Source organism: Monodelphis domestica, chromosome 1, assembly GCF_027887165.1.
Source record: "Monodelphis domestica isolate mMonDom1 chromosome 1, mMonDom1.pri, whole genome shotgun sequence".
In the NCBI taxonomy this organism is placed as follows: domain Eukaryota; kingdom Metazoa; phylum Chordata; class Mammalia; order Didelphimorphia; family Didelphidae; genus Monodelphis; species Monodelphis domestica.
The window spans coordinates 422,876,700-422,894,690 of record NC_077227.1 but is presented as its reverse complement, the minus strand read 5'-3'; the positions used below and the strand labels follow the sequence as shown (position 1 = coordinate 422,894,690).

Here is a 17,991-nt window from a genome sequence, read left to right as displayed (position 1 = left end):
TAGTTTCAGCATTCTATGGAATATGTTCTAATATCCTTTTCAGCTCTAACATTTATCATCCTCACTAGTTTAGTTTGTGTTTGTACCCATCTCTATAGGCTCCTGTCTTTGCTGCAAATCCATCTCATTTACATGTGTATTGCGCCTGCCGCCATGGGTGCTGGGGTCAATTGAAACTCAAGAAAAGGGAAGAAATTTATGCAAAACTGTTGATTGCATTTGTATGTAATGAAATCATCCAATATTCATCTGACTATAGAATCTAATCTGAAAGGAGAACTGGAGGACATGAGAGTCACTGCAGAGCAGTAATGAGCCTCGGTAGTGATTAAAAAAGCACTTGAGCTTTCTGAAAATCCAGGCAGAAATAGTGTCTAATCAACACTGAATATAGGAGGCAGAGATTGGACTGATACATTTTGCAGAGCTTGCCACAGAAAATGTCTGTGAGCGGTAAACTCTGACACACCATCCGTATTCTGTTTTATACAAATCTGGGAAGCGCACAATCAGGCGAATGGCTCATCCCTGCACAAAGCAATCTTAGTGTCTCTTTTGGATCACAAGGGGCCCAATCACATCTATTTTGAAGAGCAATGTTGGTTTTTTAACCATGTCAAGAGCTTGCCAGAGTCCTAAGGGTTTTTCTTCCTGCTGTTTCCATAGAACGTTGTGTTCCCAGCAGGCTAGTCGGGTTGGGGGAGGAGTGGAGGTAGTCTCTGAATCATCCCTGTGCCACAGAAATACCTCAGGTCTCAGTTTTAAATGTGCTTTGGGTATTACATAGGACCCCAAAACATTAGCACCTTCAAACATAGTATATTATAACAGAACATGACTTGTACAGCTGGAAGGCACTTTAGAACAAAACATATTAGAAAATAAAAGATTGCTGGAGCTTATAGGAACATTAAAACATAGAATATAAAAAATATACAAGCTCAGGTTTGAAAGGGATATTAGAACAGAAAAGCAGCATGGTACAATGGAAAGATCTATGGGTTTGGAGGCAGAGGTCCTGAATTTGAATCCTCATCCTGCCAATAACTACCCATGTGACCTCAGGCAAGTCATCTTCCTCCATAAAATGAGGCAGCTGAGTTAGTTGTTTTCTAAGGTCCTTACCAGCACAGAATCTATTCATCTGGGAACCTGGAATCTTAGAAAAGAGAATGTTATCTGGAAGGAACATTAGAACATAGAATGTTTAAGTTGAAAAGTACTTAAACAATAGAATGTTAGAATAGTAAAAGACCTAAGAAATTATTAGTTCTAAGCCTCTCATTTTACAAATGAGGGAACTGAGGGCCAGCAAATTTCAATGACTCATCCAAAAGCCCACAGCTGGTTACTGATAAGAGTCTCCTCACTTCTGGTACAATGTTGTTGTTGGTCTCCTCACTTCTGGTACAATGTTGTTGTTTTTCTCTCTTTACAACATGCAGAGCAGCAACATTAATTCACCAATTTAAGGGATTGAACCCAGGACTTTAGTCTTATAAATATGATATGGTAAGCACCTAGGTGACTGCTGGCCATGGTGCTGATTTGCTTAGGTTCCAGTAGTACCCTTTGGTACCTGGCTACTATAGGAAATGAAATCCAAACACTGTTCATAGGGGCAGAATTTCTACTACTAATAGCTGAGACACATGGATTATCTATGAGACCCACCAATAGGAGGAAAGGATCAAAATATATAAAATATTAAAACCAAACACAGATTAGAGCTAATATTGGTATCAGGTAAAAGAAATCAACTGGAGAGAGATAATCATGTCAGCAACCACCTTTGCTCGCTGGCAACTGATCTGGGTCATAACAAACAGGTTTTCATTACAATTTGGGTTAGCAGTTAATAGAGTTGAGAAGAAGGCATTGTGAAAAGTACCAGGGCATAGTAGAATGAATAACAGATTTGGAATCAGAAGACCTAGGTTTAGCTATGGGGGTGTATGGAACGCAGAGCAGCAAAATCAGAGAGACACAATAACCAGAAAAAAGAAATGAGACAAAATAGACAGAATACAAGTGGACATTAGAAAAAGCAAATGGTAATTATTATATCATTATTTTAGTATTATGATGTTAATATTATGTATTAGTCATGTAAAACCCAGTTGAATTGCTCATTGGCTAAAGGAGGGGGAAGGAAGGAGGGGAGGAAAGGAACATGAATTATGCAACCATGGAAAAATATTCTAAATTAATTAATTAAATAAAAATAGTATGCATTATTACATAATACATTACATATTATGTTAAATAATATAACCAATTAAAGCATTAATAGCTACCAAAAAATCAGAAAAGTTCTTCTGAAGACAAAATAATATGACTATAGAAAAGTAATTTCCCTGATCTGATTTCAATTTCCTAATCTGCAAAATGGAAACAATACCTGTCCTACCTACCTCACAGAGAGTTGTGAGGACTGTGCCGTTAAATGAACTCTTATCATTTCGTTCTGCTGCCATCTTGAATAGCAGTTATTACTAGTTTCCAGGCTAACCTTCTCTGGAAGAACATAGGACTTAAGAGTTGAAAGGGGCCTCAGAGATCTAGTCCAGCCCACTCATTTTAAATATAAATACACACACATATTTGTTATTATAAACTTCATCAACATCAATGAATATTTCCAAATACAAAGAATGGGGAAAGAGAGTTGTACGTAAAACTGTGAATCTCTATTTTGTACAGGTTTCAGTTTATAGCAAATAATAAATTCATGTTAGTTCCAAAGCTTTTGCTCATCTGTTTCCTTCTGAATTCACCTGTTTTCTTCTGTGCATTCTATTAAATGCTTCACTGATGTTATTGTTTTTTTGTTTCTATTTTGCCATCACTAGTCACTCAACTCTTTTTATTCCCCCAATTCTAACCTTTTAAAAAAAATAACAGTCAAGCAAGGCAAATCTACGCAATGGTCATGTTCAAAAATATGTGTCTCATTCTGCCTATCTAGTCTATCACTTTTCTGTCAGGAGATCAATGCCCTTATTTTACAAATGAGAAAACTGAGTTGCAGAAAGGTTAACTGACTTACTCAAGATCATACACCTAGTGAGTGTCAGAGCCAAGATTTGATGTCCAAGTTTTGATTCTAAATCTAATGTACTTTACACTACAACACTGTCTCTTACCAGACTTTGAATTCAAAGCTAAGGTCTTCCTTACTTTTGGTCCTTTTTCCTTGTCATTATTTATCCTTTTAATGACAGATGGCAAAAAATTAAATAACCATTAATTTTGTCCCCTTCATTAGTAAAAGGTTACATCTTAGAATTTCTCTTTCTTCATATATTTGTCAAAGCTTTTCCTTTTCCATAATTTTTTTTTGGCAGGATCAACACCTTCTGCTCATTTATTGCCCTTATCTAGTCTTTGCAGCCTCCACCAAATCTTTGTCTTGATAGGTTTATGGATTTGATTCCCTTAACAACAAACTATGCTAACACTGCTGTGGGCCACCACCTAGACCTAGAGGACTACTCCCTCTTCAACCATGTACTCAGAGATTCCTGTACCCTCAGCAGAACCTTCCTGATTGGTGATTGTATTTTTTTTTTCAGCTATCACTTTTCAGTACACCTACTCAATGTCTAATATCCACTCAGGTCAAACTGTCTCTTTTGGCTCACTTCCTCCCTCCCCCCAGTTATTTCATCTGTTTTAATAGCCTCTCTGAATTCCATACACCCAGTATCTTTATATAATATTATATATATATACATATTATAATATATATATAATATTAAGTATCTCTTAATTTGTCTTAGAGTGTTAGATTGTATGGGTTGGGAAAAAAAATCTTAAAATACAGGATATTAGAACAAAGACTATAAGAGCAAGGAAAGACCTTAGAATGAAGGCTAGTATAGCTGGAGAGATCCTTAGAAGACAGAACAAAAAATACAGGAAGTTAAAGAGCTTAGAATGGACAGTGTTAACATATAGACCACTGAGCACAACTTTCTGGTCCAGAGGGGGAAATGATTTACTCAAGGATACACTTCTAATTAAAGGGAGCTGGGGCTTGGATCTGGATATTTTGACACCCCTCCCCACCCCATTCAGGGTTCTTTATGGTGTACTAGTTCTCCAACTTGACCTAGCTTTTCCCCTCTTAATAAAAGCATAAAATCACTTGCTCCAGAACTTCTCAGCATATTTGGGCAGGTAAAGCCTTCCAGTCTCTGCTGCCCCTAAAACACAGACATAGAGAGGGACCAAGAAACTATTTGATAAATGTCAACTAAAATAGAGTAATCAGCTGAAAGCCATTTGCTGAGCTGTCTGGACTGCCTTGGGCTCGAGGTTTTCCTTTATTCATTTATCATGATATAGGGCTCTGGCCAAAATACACACAGGGGAGAAATTGTTGACATGTGGAACCCAAGTATAGAAAATCTTTCATTTTTTTTCCTGTCTGTTCACAAAATAAGTTTTTGTTTATTTAAAGACTACAGAGGGCTTGACTGTTAAGAACCAAATGCCTTTGGAGTGGAGTTACTACATAATTTATCATTTCCTCTGTTTATTAAAAAAAAAATCCTGCATTTGGGGCAAGTCTATTTGCTGTTGGAAGGCTGTTTCAGTCACTAATTAGAGGCAGTTATTGCAGAATCTCAAGGTTGGAAGGAACCTCAGAGACTGAAGAATCCAACCTATTCCTTATTCCTGACTAAGAATCCCCTCTGTAATATCACCCCATAAGTGCTCATCTAGCATTTGCCTGAGAATCTCTAATGGGACCCACTACCACCCATGGCAGCCCATTTTACTTTGAGAGGGCTCTAACTGTTCTAAAGTTTGCACTGAACCTAAATTTACCTCTCTGCAACTTTTACCTCTTCCTTCTAACAATCAGAGCCAATTTAATCTGTCTTCCACATGATACCTACCACTTTGGAAACTTGAAGACAACTAACCTATTCCATTCCCACCTTCATCCTTCAATCTTCTCCAAGACAAATACCCCACCAACCCTTCAGTTGATATGCATATGCTAAACCCTTTGACAATGCGAATCAGCTTCCTCTAGACATTCTACTTCTGAAATATGGTGGCCCAGAACTAGGTGGGTTAGATTAGTGCAAATGTGGTGTGGTCAAGGCAAAGCACAGCAGACTGTTACTTCCTCACTTTCACACTGTGCCTTTCTTAATGTGGTCTAAGATTTTATTAGCCTTTTTTGCCACCATATCACAATAGTACAGAGTCATATGAGCTTGTAAGTCATTAAAACATCAGATCCTTTTGGGAGGAACATGTCTTAGTTAGTTGTGATAATCAACAGAAAGCATTCACCGTGTGGGCTGTGGGAAGAAATTATACTTGCCCTAAGACTGGTGGGGCTCCACTAAAAGCATGATGTGACCCAAGTTTAAATCCTGCCTCAGACACATTCTAGCAAGGCACCCAACCCCTCTGAGCCTTGGTTCCCTCCTCTATAAAATGAAGAAGCTGGGCTTGATGAGCTCTAAGGGGGCCTTAAGGTTCTAAGATTCTATTTTCTCTTAAAATTCAATCCATTCTAACCTCTCTCACAAACCTAACATTCTATATTCTTTGTTCTAACACTGTGTTCTGTTCCTTTTCAGTTCCAATGTTGTTCATACTAAGGACCTGTTCAGGTCTAGCACTCTGTGATTCTGAGTTTGAACATTTCTGTTCCAAGCATGAGCCTCTTGTTTTCTCCCAGGCAATTTTATCCTTTGGCAAACATAGATTCAGTAAGCTGGACAATTCATTTAACCTGTCTCAAGAAATGTTTCTATGTATATTATTTCTAAAGTCTCTTCCAGCTCTAAAATCTTCTTTTTCTATGCTTCTAACTCAACTGAATTTCTGAAGGTAGACCACTCCAATTGTTTTTGTTTTCAAATACTGGAACATGAGTAGTTCAAGGCAAATGCTAGTGGGTGAGAAGAAAAGGAAATGAAACATTTTATCCTTGTTGGTTGTTTCTATTCATTCCATTTTATTTAGGCCTCATTCATCAATGAAAACCTGCTGGAGGCAAAATATCAGGGTCATTTAAAATTGAGGCCTGCCTTCAGAAAATGAATTATAGGAAAAGTTCTACAACACCTAACATGGAGTTCAACCTCAGAAGTGATTATGTACTCTCTCATTCAAAAGAAGCAAAATAAACTCATATTAAATATTCTTATTACTGCTCCCTCAGGACATCAAATGAAGGTAACTGAGCCTCGCGGGAGTATATTTTTATAATCATAGGTATTTACTTAATGGAGGCTATCCCTGCTGATAGGCCCAGCATGAAAACAGCCCACATCAAGGTCAGCTAAGAGTTATAATGGTCCAGTCCTACACACAGACTGATGTTGTGGTGACAGGAGACAACCGTGTGACTTGAAAACATCCAAAAACGACATCTCCTAAAAGAAACACAAGAAACTCAAAAGAAGAATGCAGTCAAACTGCCAAATCTCTGAGGCTCTGGCCCTGAACTGCAAGCTAGGGCACCATCGTTTCTGCAGACTTCCCACAGCTGGCCTCATCAGAAATATCCTTCTTATCCCAGGAGTTCCTTGGTCTTCAATGCCAAATGCTTGTCCATCTCAGCTACAGTGTCATCTGCCATTTGTCCAATCTGTAGTGAGACAGAATAAGAGATTCTGGAACTCCAGTGACCCCTATAATGTTCCCCTGCCCACATGATAATGATATGAGTACATGAAAATCCAACCCCATCAGAAGATCTCTTCTATTCCTGCTTCTCCCTCAGCCTATGCCCTCTGACTAGTGGAGAGCCTCAAGTCTGGTCATTTAAGAAATGACTGCTGTGGATATTGTAAGGATAATCAACTTTGAAAGACTTAGTAACTCTAATCCACACAATAACCACAGATTCATGATAAAACATGCTATCCAATTCCAGAGAAGAGAAGAAAGAGGAAATTCTACCAGGTAGAGATAGTCTCCGTTACAAATATTTGTATTATTATTTGGTCCAGAGGGGGAGTGAAGCACATTTTTTTCTTTTTTCTTTTTCTTTCATTTTTTTGGACATGGCTAATGCCATCCAAATAATAATACAAATATTTGTAATGAGTGCTTTTCTTGCTTTCTCAATGGGTTGGGAGGGAGAAGGCAAAGGGTGACAATTAGGAACTGAAAATAAAATAAAATAAAATTGAATTTAAAAAAAAGAATATAGTTGCTAGGAAAGTCCAGGGGAGATATTACTATCCATCCACTTTCTCCTAAAGAGATGAGAAGAAAGAGGAGATTCTACCAGGTAGAGATAGTCTCCGTTACAGTGGTTCTCAAAGTGTGATCTGGTGACTCCTTGGGTCCTAGAGATCGTTTTAGGGGATCTATAAGATTAAAACTATTTTCATATAACACTAAAACATTTTAATGTAAAAGAGAGACAGTAAATATTAATTAATATAATCCATTGAAGCAAAAGCTGTGAAGTATTGCTCTATTCTATTATCATCTGTTTACACTATTGCAAAACCTCCTAACAAAGTCTTCCCACATCTATTCTTTCTCCCCTCCAATCCAGCCTTCATACTATTGCCAATGTAATCAACTTTATGCACAGATCTAGTGAGGTCATTCTTTTGTTCAAAAATCTTCAGTGGTTCTCTATTCCTAGAAAGTAAATTTCTTTTTTTTTCCAAACCTTTACCTTCAATTTTATAATCAATACTGTGCATAATAGGTTCTAAGGCAGAAGAGCAGTAAAGGCTAGGCAACTGGGATTAAATTAAATGCCTTGCAAAGAGTCACACAGCTAGAAAGTGTCTGAGGCCAGATATGAACTCCTGTCTGTAGGCCTGGCTCTCAATCTGCTGAGGCTCCTAGATGTTTCCTAGTAAGTACATTTCAAAATCCTTTGCCTGACATTCAAAGGCCCTACATAATCTGGTACCAATTTAGAGCTTTCCAGGCTTATTACATATTATTTCCCTCCACATAGTCTATAATCCAAGCAAACTGGATTACTACATTTTCTGTACCCTCCCCACCTACCAGATGCCCTGTTATTCCTGTTATTCCCCCTTAGAGATAATGATCTTGAGAAGTAAAAAAAAATAAAAAATAAAAATCACCTTGAACTTCCCCTGGTTCTTTGTACTTACCACAAAAAATTGCACACTAACAGTTGCTGTGTATGTGCCTTATCCTACACACTTAAGAGTAGTATCTCCTAAATATCCTTTCTATCTCTCCCAACTCTTAGAACAGTATTCTGAAGAAAACAAGTGTTTAATAACTATTTGTTGAATGATCAAATAAATTACATACACAGAGAAAAGGAGGAGAAATATGATAGAAAGGATGAAAAGGGTGAAGAAGAAAATTGAAGATAAGGGGTTATTCCAGGAAAGGAAATAAAAGAAAGGAAGTGAGAAAATTCTATAGGGTTAGAAACTTTTTTATTCCAACTCATCAAACATTAAGTGAATTTAGAAACTGCTGGACCTTCCCTTCAAAGATTACCTTCTTTCTAATTTGAATGTCTCTTCCATGTGCATATTTATTTGCACATCATCTTCCACATTAGACATGAGCTCCTTGAGGAAATGGATTCCTTTTGTTTTTCTTTGTGTACCCTGTGATTAGCGTAGAGCTTACTACTTAATCCTTAATAAATGCATATTGATAGATTCTCCTTGGCCTTATAAAATTTCTTCATTTTTTAATTTAAAATTGTTATAGCATCATTTCTGGCCACCCAGAACATATTTCTTATTGTGCCATATTGCTAGTCCATCCAACATCTTGATTTCAAGGAACTAATGACATTAGTTGGGGTATGTCCAAACTAGTAGTTTTTCCAAAATTTAGTTAAAGACACTGAAGATGATAAATTTGGATCTTAAGAGACTTGATGCCAGCATGCCTTTATCCTAATGTTACCTAAAAAGAAGTACCTTATATAGTAGACTCATTCCCTGGAGCCCAGGGAACTCCAAAAGCCAACATGTCCAAGTAGCAAAGAGTTGAGCCCTCTCCCTGGGACAGGTTAGGGGTAGGCAGCCTAGTTCAGTGGATTGCTAGACTTGCAATCAAAAAGACTTGGACTAAAATTATTCCTCTCATGCTTCCTACCTGAATGGACTATAGGCTTGTAACTAATGTTCTCGGAGCTTCAGTTTTCTCATCTAAAAAATGAGGCTAATAATGCCTGTAGTACCTAACTTAGGGGATGGCCATGTGAGTTCTATATCAAAGTAAGTTAATTCTAGGACTTAGCATAGTGGAACTGTAAAAAGAATACTGGTGTCAAACTAAGAACCCAGACTCAAACCCTTGGTCTGCTACTTATTGTACTTGGGCAGGTAATTTTAACTCAATTTCCTCAATTTCCTTTTCTACAAAATAAGGAGGCTGCATTAAATGTTCTCTAAGATCCCAATTCTAAAGATTCTGATTCCAAAACTATGTATATGTGGACTCTTGGACAAGATTCTGAAGCTGAAAATAAATAAGATATTCAAGGTTGGGAGGACCTGGAGCTGTTGGGGAAAGTGCCAATTCCAAACCTTTTTTCCTTAAGAACTGAGGAACATTTCTTAGTTGTATTGAAATAGTTCAGTGTAGCAAACCAAGCATACAAAAGAAATTTTCAGTCCTCAACTTTTGTCTACCAAGTTGAATTGTTAACCTTGAATTTCTAGGTTAGCATTATTATTAACAACAATAATACTTACTGTAAGGATCTATGATTTCATCAACTGCTGTGGATGCAAGCCCTTCTACCGCCTAATAGACAGTCTACCAAGGTTGCCATGAACAAACGATTTGCCACCCTATAACCAATCAGGTGATGAGTATCTCCAAACATAGCCAGGCTGGCTCTCAAAGGAGTCATAGTGAAATGGAAAATTCTTCATGGAAGAGGCTGCACTTTGGTTTCACTGTACTTGTCTTCAAGGACTCCAGAATCACCTTTGTAGCACTGGAAGACAGTGCCTTAAAGATTCCAGGCTTTATGGCTCGAGGCAACCTAAAAAAGTCGATGCAGTCCCTTGCCTAAGTCTGGTGCTGCCCTACCTCTCGAACCTTATCTCTCCCCCACCACTCTATGTTCCAGCCAGGCTGGCCTACCTTACATTTCCCAAACAAAATGCTAGCTTGTCCAATCCAAGGCTTTTGCTCTGGCTGCCCTGCAGCTGGAAGGCTGAGTGGGTCACTCCTTGACCAGCACCTGTAAGATTCTACCTCATCCTTTAGAGCTAAACTCAAATACTACTTTCATGTCTTTAAGGAAAGTCACTTATAAGTTGACAGATTTAAAGTTGGAAGAGGCATTAGGCATCATTTAATCTAATCCTCTGTGTTGACAGATAATGAACCTGAGGCCCAAAGAGTAAAGAATTTCCCCAACATTGTACAGGTAAGAAGTACTTAAACCCAGGTTCTCTGATTACAAAGCCAATGCTGTTTTTACTATAGAGTATTGCTTCCCTTGCTAATGTGTGGTCACTTATGTGCCATATCCCCCTTTTAGACTATAAGCTCTAATGAAAGCAAACTCTACCTTCCAAGACCCAGAACTGTGCTCTGTATTTAGAAAGTGCTTAATATTTAATTGAATTTTTGGATATATTTTCTTGTTAAACCTTCTAGTAACACTAGAGGATGTTTCTCAGCACCTTACTACTCCCCATGTTCTGAAATGGGTGAGAGTCCTTCATAAAGTATGCAGGAGGGGCATCTGGGTGGCTCAGTAGATTGAGAGCCAGGTCTAGAGATGGGAGGTCCTGGGTTCAAATCTAACCTCAGACACTTCCTAGCTGTGTGACCCTGGGCAAGTCACTTAACCCTCATGGTGTAGCCCTTACTGCTTTTCTGCCTTGGAACCAATACACAGTATTGATCCTAAGACAGAAGGTAAGGGGGGAGGGAGAGAGACAGAGAGAGACACAGAGAGAGAAACGGAGAGAGAGAGAATGTGCAGGAGTCTGGAAGCAGGAAAGAACCCAGAGGGCAGCCAAGCAGCAGATGGAGGCTGAGGACACTCCCTCTGTCTATCAGCATGCCTTGGTGCCATCTGTATTCCCCAATGTCAGCTGTGTGCCAGACCCTGAGGGCAGAGGCCGACAGGCAATTCTGCTCCTGTTCTCCTGTTCTATTTCTCCAATCTGCCTTTTAATAAAAATTATACCATTCAATTCAAATCCATTTTGTTGGCTGCCTACTGTGGTGTGTGAAGGGCACTGGGGTGGCTCCAGGGGTGGGGGGGGGGGGGATACGTGGAGCCCAGGAAAGGCTCAGGCACTGAGGAGCTTGCTGTCAGAGAGAAGCATAGGGCAGCACATGCATCTACACCAGTTTAAAGTTGATAGAGTGCTTTCCTCATCCCCCTGGCATGGCTAATGTTCAATATTAGTATTCCCATTTTACAGGTGTAGAAATTGCAATAAAAAGATGTGCCCACAACCAAGAAGCTCTAAAGTATGGGAAACAATTTGAACCCAGGTCTCCAGCCTCCCTTCTCCTTCATCATGTTGCCTCTATCCACAAAATACATACTATGACATGACAAATATGTCAACAGACATACACATTGTGCTCTCTGAGGTCTGAAGATGAAAGTTGTTACCCAGAGAGGAGTTCAATTAAGGTTTCTGAAGAAGATGGCATCTGGATTGGGTTCCATAATAAGAATAAGAATATCATCTTATACTTCAAAGTCCAGCTTAGAAGTTTCCTCTTCTAGGATGCTTTTCCTATCGGACTGACCCCCACCAGGGTGACACAGTGGTTAGTATACTGGACCTGGAACTCATGAAGCCCTGAGTTCAAATCCTGCCTCTGACACTTAATTATCTATGTAACTCTAATCAAGTCACTTAACTTCCCTCTACCTCACTTCCCTCATATATAAAATGGGAATAACAATGGTACCTAGCTTCCAGGGTTGTTGTGAGGATAAAATTAAATAATATTTGTAAAGTGCTTTATAAACTTTAAAGCATTATATAAATACTTATTGCTGTTCAGTGGTTTTCAGTCATGTCTAACCTCTGTGACCCCATTTGGGGTTTTCTTGGCAAAGGCACTGGAGTGGCTTGCTGTTTCCTTCTCCAGCTCATTTCATGGATGAGGAAACTGGGGCAAGCAGAGTTAAGTGACTTTTCCAGGGTCATACAGCTAGTGCGTGTCTGAGGCTGGATTTGAACTCAGAAAGATAAGTCTTCCTGACTCCAGGCCCTATATTCTATTCACTGTGTCAGCCAGTTGTCTCTATATAAATATTGGCTATTAGTAATAATATCCACAATTGATCTTTCCTACTTTTCAACTTCAAACAGTACTTTATATCTCTTATGTTCTTATTATGTATGTTTCCTATCACATCAAAATGTCAGGGATGACCACATCATCATTATCTCTGTACCAAAATAAACTCCAGCACCTCACAGTGATTTGTACATAAGTACTTCCACACTTCTGTTGAAATAACTTAAATTTAATTGGTATTCCCCACTTCCTCCTACAGCTGTAGGTCTGGCATATACTCTACAATTTAATTTTCAACAACTAGGAAGAGCATGGTATCATGTATAGAGAGATGGCCTTGAAGCCAGGAAGATCTGAGTTCAAATTCCACTTGTGACTCATACTGATGGTGTGACCTTGGGCAAGTCACATAACTTCTCAATGCTTGAGGCCAGGACTCTGAAATTCAGAAAATCATGAGTCTGCCCCAAAGTATAAAAGTCATTCTTAGCTAAAGGGTCATATTAAAGTTGGCAATAGGCTAGGTTTGGCCTCTCATTGCTGCTCTATTCCATTCTCTAAGCCTGTAAACTACAGAGACAGAAGCAGCTTTCTCATTCAGAATGCTCTCTATCACAGAACCAATCAATATCCTCACCCAATCTAACAAATATGTATTAAACATAAACTATGTATGGAACTAGTCAACTAATAGCACAGTGGACAGAATGTTGGGCCTGGAGTCAGGAAGACCTGAATTCCAATTTGACCTCAGATATTTACTGGCTGGGTGACCCTGGGCAAGTCACTTTACCCTATGTGCCTCAGTTACCTCAGCTGTAAAATGAGCTGGAGAAGGAAATGGCAAACCACTCCACTATCTTTGCCAAGAAAACCCCAAATAGGGTTAGGAAGAACCCAATGTGACTGAAATGACTGAACAACAAAAAATGTACAGAACACTGTAGCTAGGAAAAGTATAGATTAAACTTAATCTTTGGTTATAGAATGAATGCAAAACTATAGTGCTTTGTACTTTTTAAAGCCTCTTCACAAATACTATCTCATCTTATCCTCATAACACCCTCACGAGACAGTCAGAACAGGGATTACTATCCTTATTTTATAGATGGGGAAAGTAAAACAGAGGAAGGAAGTGACTTGGCCAGAATCACACAGTCAGGTGGTAGCTAAGATGGGATGAGAACCCAAGGATTCTTCCCTGACTTCAAGGTGGGTGCCTGCTGTGCTACATGGGTGATGGCACTATCATCTGATCCACTGGTACTAGACAACTGCTTGCAACAGACAAGGGTAGAACTGGAGGAAAACTCAGAACAGGAATGTAGGAAACGAGCCTCTTTTTGTGGTAGGGTGTTGGGGGGACCACAAAGGAGGACCTTTGACTTCTGAAGTTTCACTCTGTGAACAGGGCTGTCAGGGACCACAGAGATAGATCATCTAGTCTAATCCCCACATTTATGGGTGAGGAATCCGAGGTCCAGGGAAGAAGTGACATCCCCAGTTCACACAAGTAGTCAGTAGTTTGGGGAAATTAAGTTTTCTTTCCAACATGGTGCAGGCTGCTCTAGGACCCCAGGCCTGGGCACGTGGCTGAGCTTCAAGGAAAGAGGGGAACGGACAAGCAGAAGTCCTCTCCAAAAGCAGGTCTGCCTATAAGGCTACCTTCCTCAAGCACGAGTGGGAATCAGAGAAAGGAGCAGGCCCCTGGGGCAGTTCTTGGCACCCTGACTCGATGGCTTTCCTCCTTCCCTGCTGCAAAGCAGCCAGCGCTCAATTCCTTCTCTGTCCCCACTGGCAACACGGTTAGTTTATTTCTGAGTGGCTTCACTTCTCTGAAAGGTTTGTAGTGAAAGGTTCTTGGCCGAAGATGCCACCCGTAGCTGCCAAGCGCTTTCATGTTTAGCAGGCCTGTTTCAGCAGCAGGACAGATTGAAGGTAAAACAGAAGGCCAGCAGATGTCAGAGCCAGAGAAGGGAGGACCTCCATCTTCACTCAGCACAGCTTTGCCAGGCCAACAGACTGGGAGAGAGCAGGAGGAAAGGAGGGAGGAGAGGAAATTAAATCTATAGGGACAGAAGTCCAGAACTGGATTCTTTCTTTCCTATAAACTGAAGAATAGGCAGTTAACCCCTTCTTCTAGAGAAATAAAGGCAACCCCTTCACTGTGGCGGAAGAAAAATACAACAGAAGAAAATATCTGGAAAGGCAACACAGGGTAGTGGAAAGAGTAACAGGCTAAAATGAGAAGACAGGAGTTAAAATCCTAGAGTATGCCACTAACTTACTGTGGATTAAAAAAAATCAAACTGCCTCTCAAAGTCAAAATTTGCTTAGTGATAAAATAATCCTGATACTGCCAACCTCTCTGCTACCATGAAGAAAGTGCATTTTAAAAAAAACTATAAAGTGCTATTGAAATTCAAGCTATTAAATGAACTAATATTAACCTCATATTAAAACTTGTGCATACATAAAGTAGATTTGGAAAAGTATTTGCAATACCTCACAAGGAGCTGGAACATTCCTAACAGAATCACAGTCCTATGAGTGCATTACTGCTGGCCTCTGTCTCATCAGCAAAAACTCCAGCTCAATATTTTACAGGATGATTAGAGGAAATGAAACCATAAACAAAGGTATATTTCAAAAGATCCATGATTTCACCCTCGTGGGTATTCCCCACAATCAAAAGAAATAAAAATTCCTCCACAATTTAGTATTTGTCTTCCTGAATTGCCTTGGCCAAAAGAAATTAATTATCTGGTAGCCATCCCTGAGGTGGTAGTGAATCCCTCTGCACTAAGAGACTGGTCTCACAACACATAATTATAGATGATCATAGACTGAGGGCTAGAAGGGACCTCGGAGATCATCCTAGTCCTTAAGACATTATAGATGAGGAAATTGGCTTAGAGTCTGAAATCATGTGTAGATAGGGCCTATATCTATAATAAGGCCATACAGCAGACATTTATTAGGCACTTACTGTGTGCAAAAATGCTAAATGCTTGATGAAATAGTTTTTCTAGCTTGGAAGGAACAGCTAGGGTTTATGCCAGCCTAGAGAGCATCTTTAAAGCCCCTTTCAAGCCATTCTATAGTTAATGTTCTAAGTTTAAAAGTCCAAGTCTATAATCTATGTCCTAATATTCTGAGTTCCAAAGTTCCTTCCATCAGTATTTTAACATCATTTCCATATTTTTTATTTTTAACATCTGATATACAGTAGATAATAAAACAACACAGAGAGCTGGCCTCTGAGCCAGGAAGATCCAGGTTCAACTTTTGCCTCTGACATAATGCTATTTATGTGACCTTGAGCAATTCCTTTAACTTTCCAATACCAGAGGCAACTCTCTAAGGCTCTAAATTAGAAAGATTGAGGAAGTTTCCTCATCCAAGAGTTTTCTTTATCAATTAAAACAAAGTCCCAGAGGGGAGGCCTCGAGATGGGAGGTCATGGGTTCAAATTTGGCCTCAGACACTTCCTAGCCATATGACCTGGATAAATCACTCAACCCCCATTTCCTAGACTTTATTACTTTTCTGCTTTGGAACCAATACACAGTATTGATTCTAGGACAGAAGAGAAGGGTTATTATTTAAAAAAAAAAAAACTGTGTAAATTTTTAAATCTCCATCTTGCTTGGTCTAGCACCCAAAATTGTGCACACCCACATGACACGGGCATGTGCTAGTCAATGACAAATCAGAAGTAACTAACTGCCCACCTGGGCTGTCCAAAGCCAAGCTTGAGCCACCATTGGCACTTGTGAAGCACAGGAAGTGAGGTAGGGAACAGCCTCTGGAATTCGTTCACTTCCTGTGGACAGAGCTAGACGCCAGTTCGTGCTAGGAACTGGAGCAGAGAGGAGGCCTGCAGACAGCTTTCCTTCAGGTCATGTGAGTCAAGGACTGATTCTCCTTTCTACCTTGGCCTTAGGGCCAGAAGGTTGAGTTAACCTTTTCCCCTTTCCTCCTCTCTCCTTCACTCCCTGTCCTTTTTCCTTACTCCCATTGTGATTAAACCACCATAAACTCCATTCTGACTTGAGTGTTTCATTTTAGGAATTCCATAAGTAAATTCCTTGGCGACCATAAATTAATATTATAACAATCTTTAAAGGTGATTTTTCACCACAACAATAGTTCCATAGTTTATGGCATGGCAGCAGTTATGTACTGTTTCCATACATTTATGTACTGATCTAAAAATGGCATTTACCTGTTTTTCTATTAGTTTAATTGTATCTTCGGCCACTGAGTCCTTGGATTTCTTCAATTTATTCATTGCATTGGTCCGCACTTTTCTCAAGTTATCCTTAGCCTTGTTTGTGTTCTGTTTTGCAAGCTTGACCAGCATTTCTCTGTGTTCCCTTGTAACTCTGATCAATAAGGGGGGGGGGGGGGAATTAGACAGAATTTGTTATTGTATTTTAGGTACTGCTGAAAAGAGAAAAATGAAGAGCAAAAAGCTTGATTATGCTACTGTAGAGAGAGGCACAGCATTTAATCTAAAGTCTTGAAAGTTGTATGATTTTGGAGAAGTCCCATAATATCACTAAGCTTCAGTTTCAAGCAGAGGCTGGCTAGTTATTTGTCATATGAAAGAAGAGATTCTGGACTGGGTATGGGTGGCCTTTTAATGTACTTTAAGGGGGCAGCTAGGTGACTCGGTGAATTGAGAGTCAGGTCTAGAGACAAGAGGTCCTGGGTTCAAGTCTGACCTCAGACATTTCCTACCTGTATGACCCTGGGAAAGCCACTTAACCCCCACTGCCTAGCCCTTACCACTCTTATGCCTTAGAACACACAGTAGTGATTCTAAGATGAAAGGTAAGGGTTTTAAATTAAAAAATAAAAAAAAATAAGAAAGTACTTTAAATTCTCCATGGTTCTGTGATTTATCTTTAAAGCAGGAATAAGAATATTTAATTCCCTACCTCACAGCAATATTTGACAGATCAAATAAGAAAAGAAACATAAATCACCTTATAAACTGTAAAGCATTATATTCAATACAACAGATTCTTATTAAACACTGACTGTATATATATAAAAGATCTCTTGCCTGTTGCCAAAGATACATGGATGGAAGGGTACAGTTCCTGCTCTTAAAGAGGTAAAGAGAAGGACTAGACATCTATACCAATAAATTATAATACAAATTAGATTAAGATAACAGTAACTCAACAGAACTAGAGAGGGTAGAGAAGTAGTGGACAGACAACAACCTTAGAGTCAGGTTCAAGCCCTGCCCAAGACACATACTGGCTGTGCCATGGTGAGCAAGTCCCCTTAACTCACAGTGTCTCAGGCAACTCTCTAAGACTAGAAGTTGGAGAAGGGTTGCTAATCTGCTTTGGAATAGGGAGTTTTCTCACTAGGAGTTCCATACACCAGTGAAATCACCACTCCAGAACAATAGTAATCTTATATTCAGAAATTCTATTTTACTTTCCTCAGAATCATCTTTTGTGATGAGTTAATAAGTACAAACACTATTAGTCTCATTTTACAAAGGAAGAAACTGAGCCTCAGAAAGTTTAAGCTACTTTCCCAAAATCACTCAGCTCAGTCAGATGACAGAGCTGGACTCCTGATTAAATTAGACTCCAGATTCCCTGACTCCCAGAACCCCAGATTCTTTCTATTAAGTAGCACTTTACTGCACACTATAATGTTCTACAAGCTCTCTGGATTTAGGATGTGTGATTTTTAACATTCCTTGTGGCTATGATGTGGGTTCTGCTA

The 17,991-nt window shown here is 39.4% G+C and overlaps 1 protein-coding gene across 10 annotated transcripts in view; it reads right to left on the bottom strand.

Moving 5' to 3' along the window:
- Positions 1 to 5,162: 5,162 nt before the first annotated feature.
- Positions 5,163 to 17,991, bottom strand: part of MRRF (mitochondrial ribosome recycling factor) — a 75,954-nt gene continuing 63,125 nt past the window's right edge. For 9 of the 10 annotated variants that reach the window (XM_056812088.1, XM_007474603.3, XM_056812089.1 and 6 more), the window contains 2 exons: positions 16,463 to 16,622; positions 5,163 to 6,622 (listed from right to left, as the gene is read on the bottom strand). In XM_056812088.1, coding sequence (XP_056668066.1) covers positions 6,545 to 6,622; positions 16,463 to 16,622 — 238 coding nt within the window. In that variant the 3' untranslated portion in view covers positions 5,163 to 6,544. The remainder of the gene's footprint in view (positions 6,623 to 16,462; positions 16,623 to 17,991) is intronic. The other variant, XM_056812093.1, reaches the window with a different exon arrangement.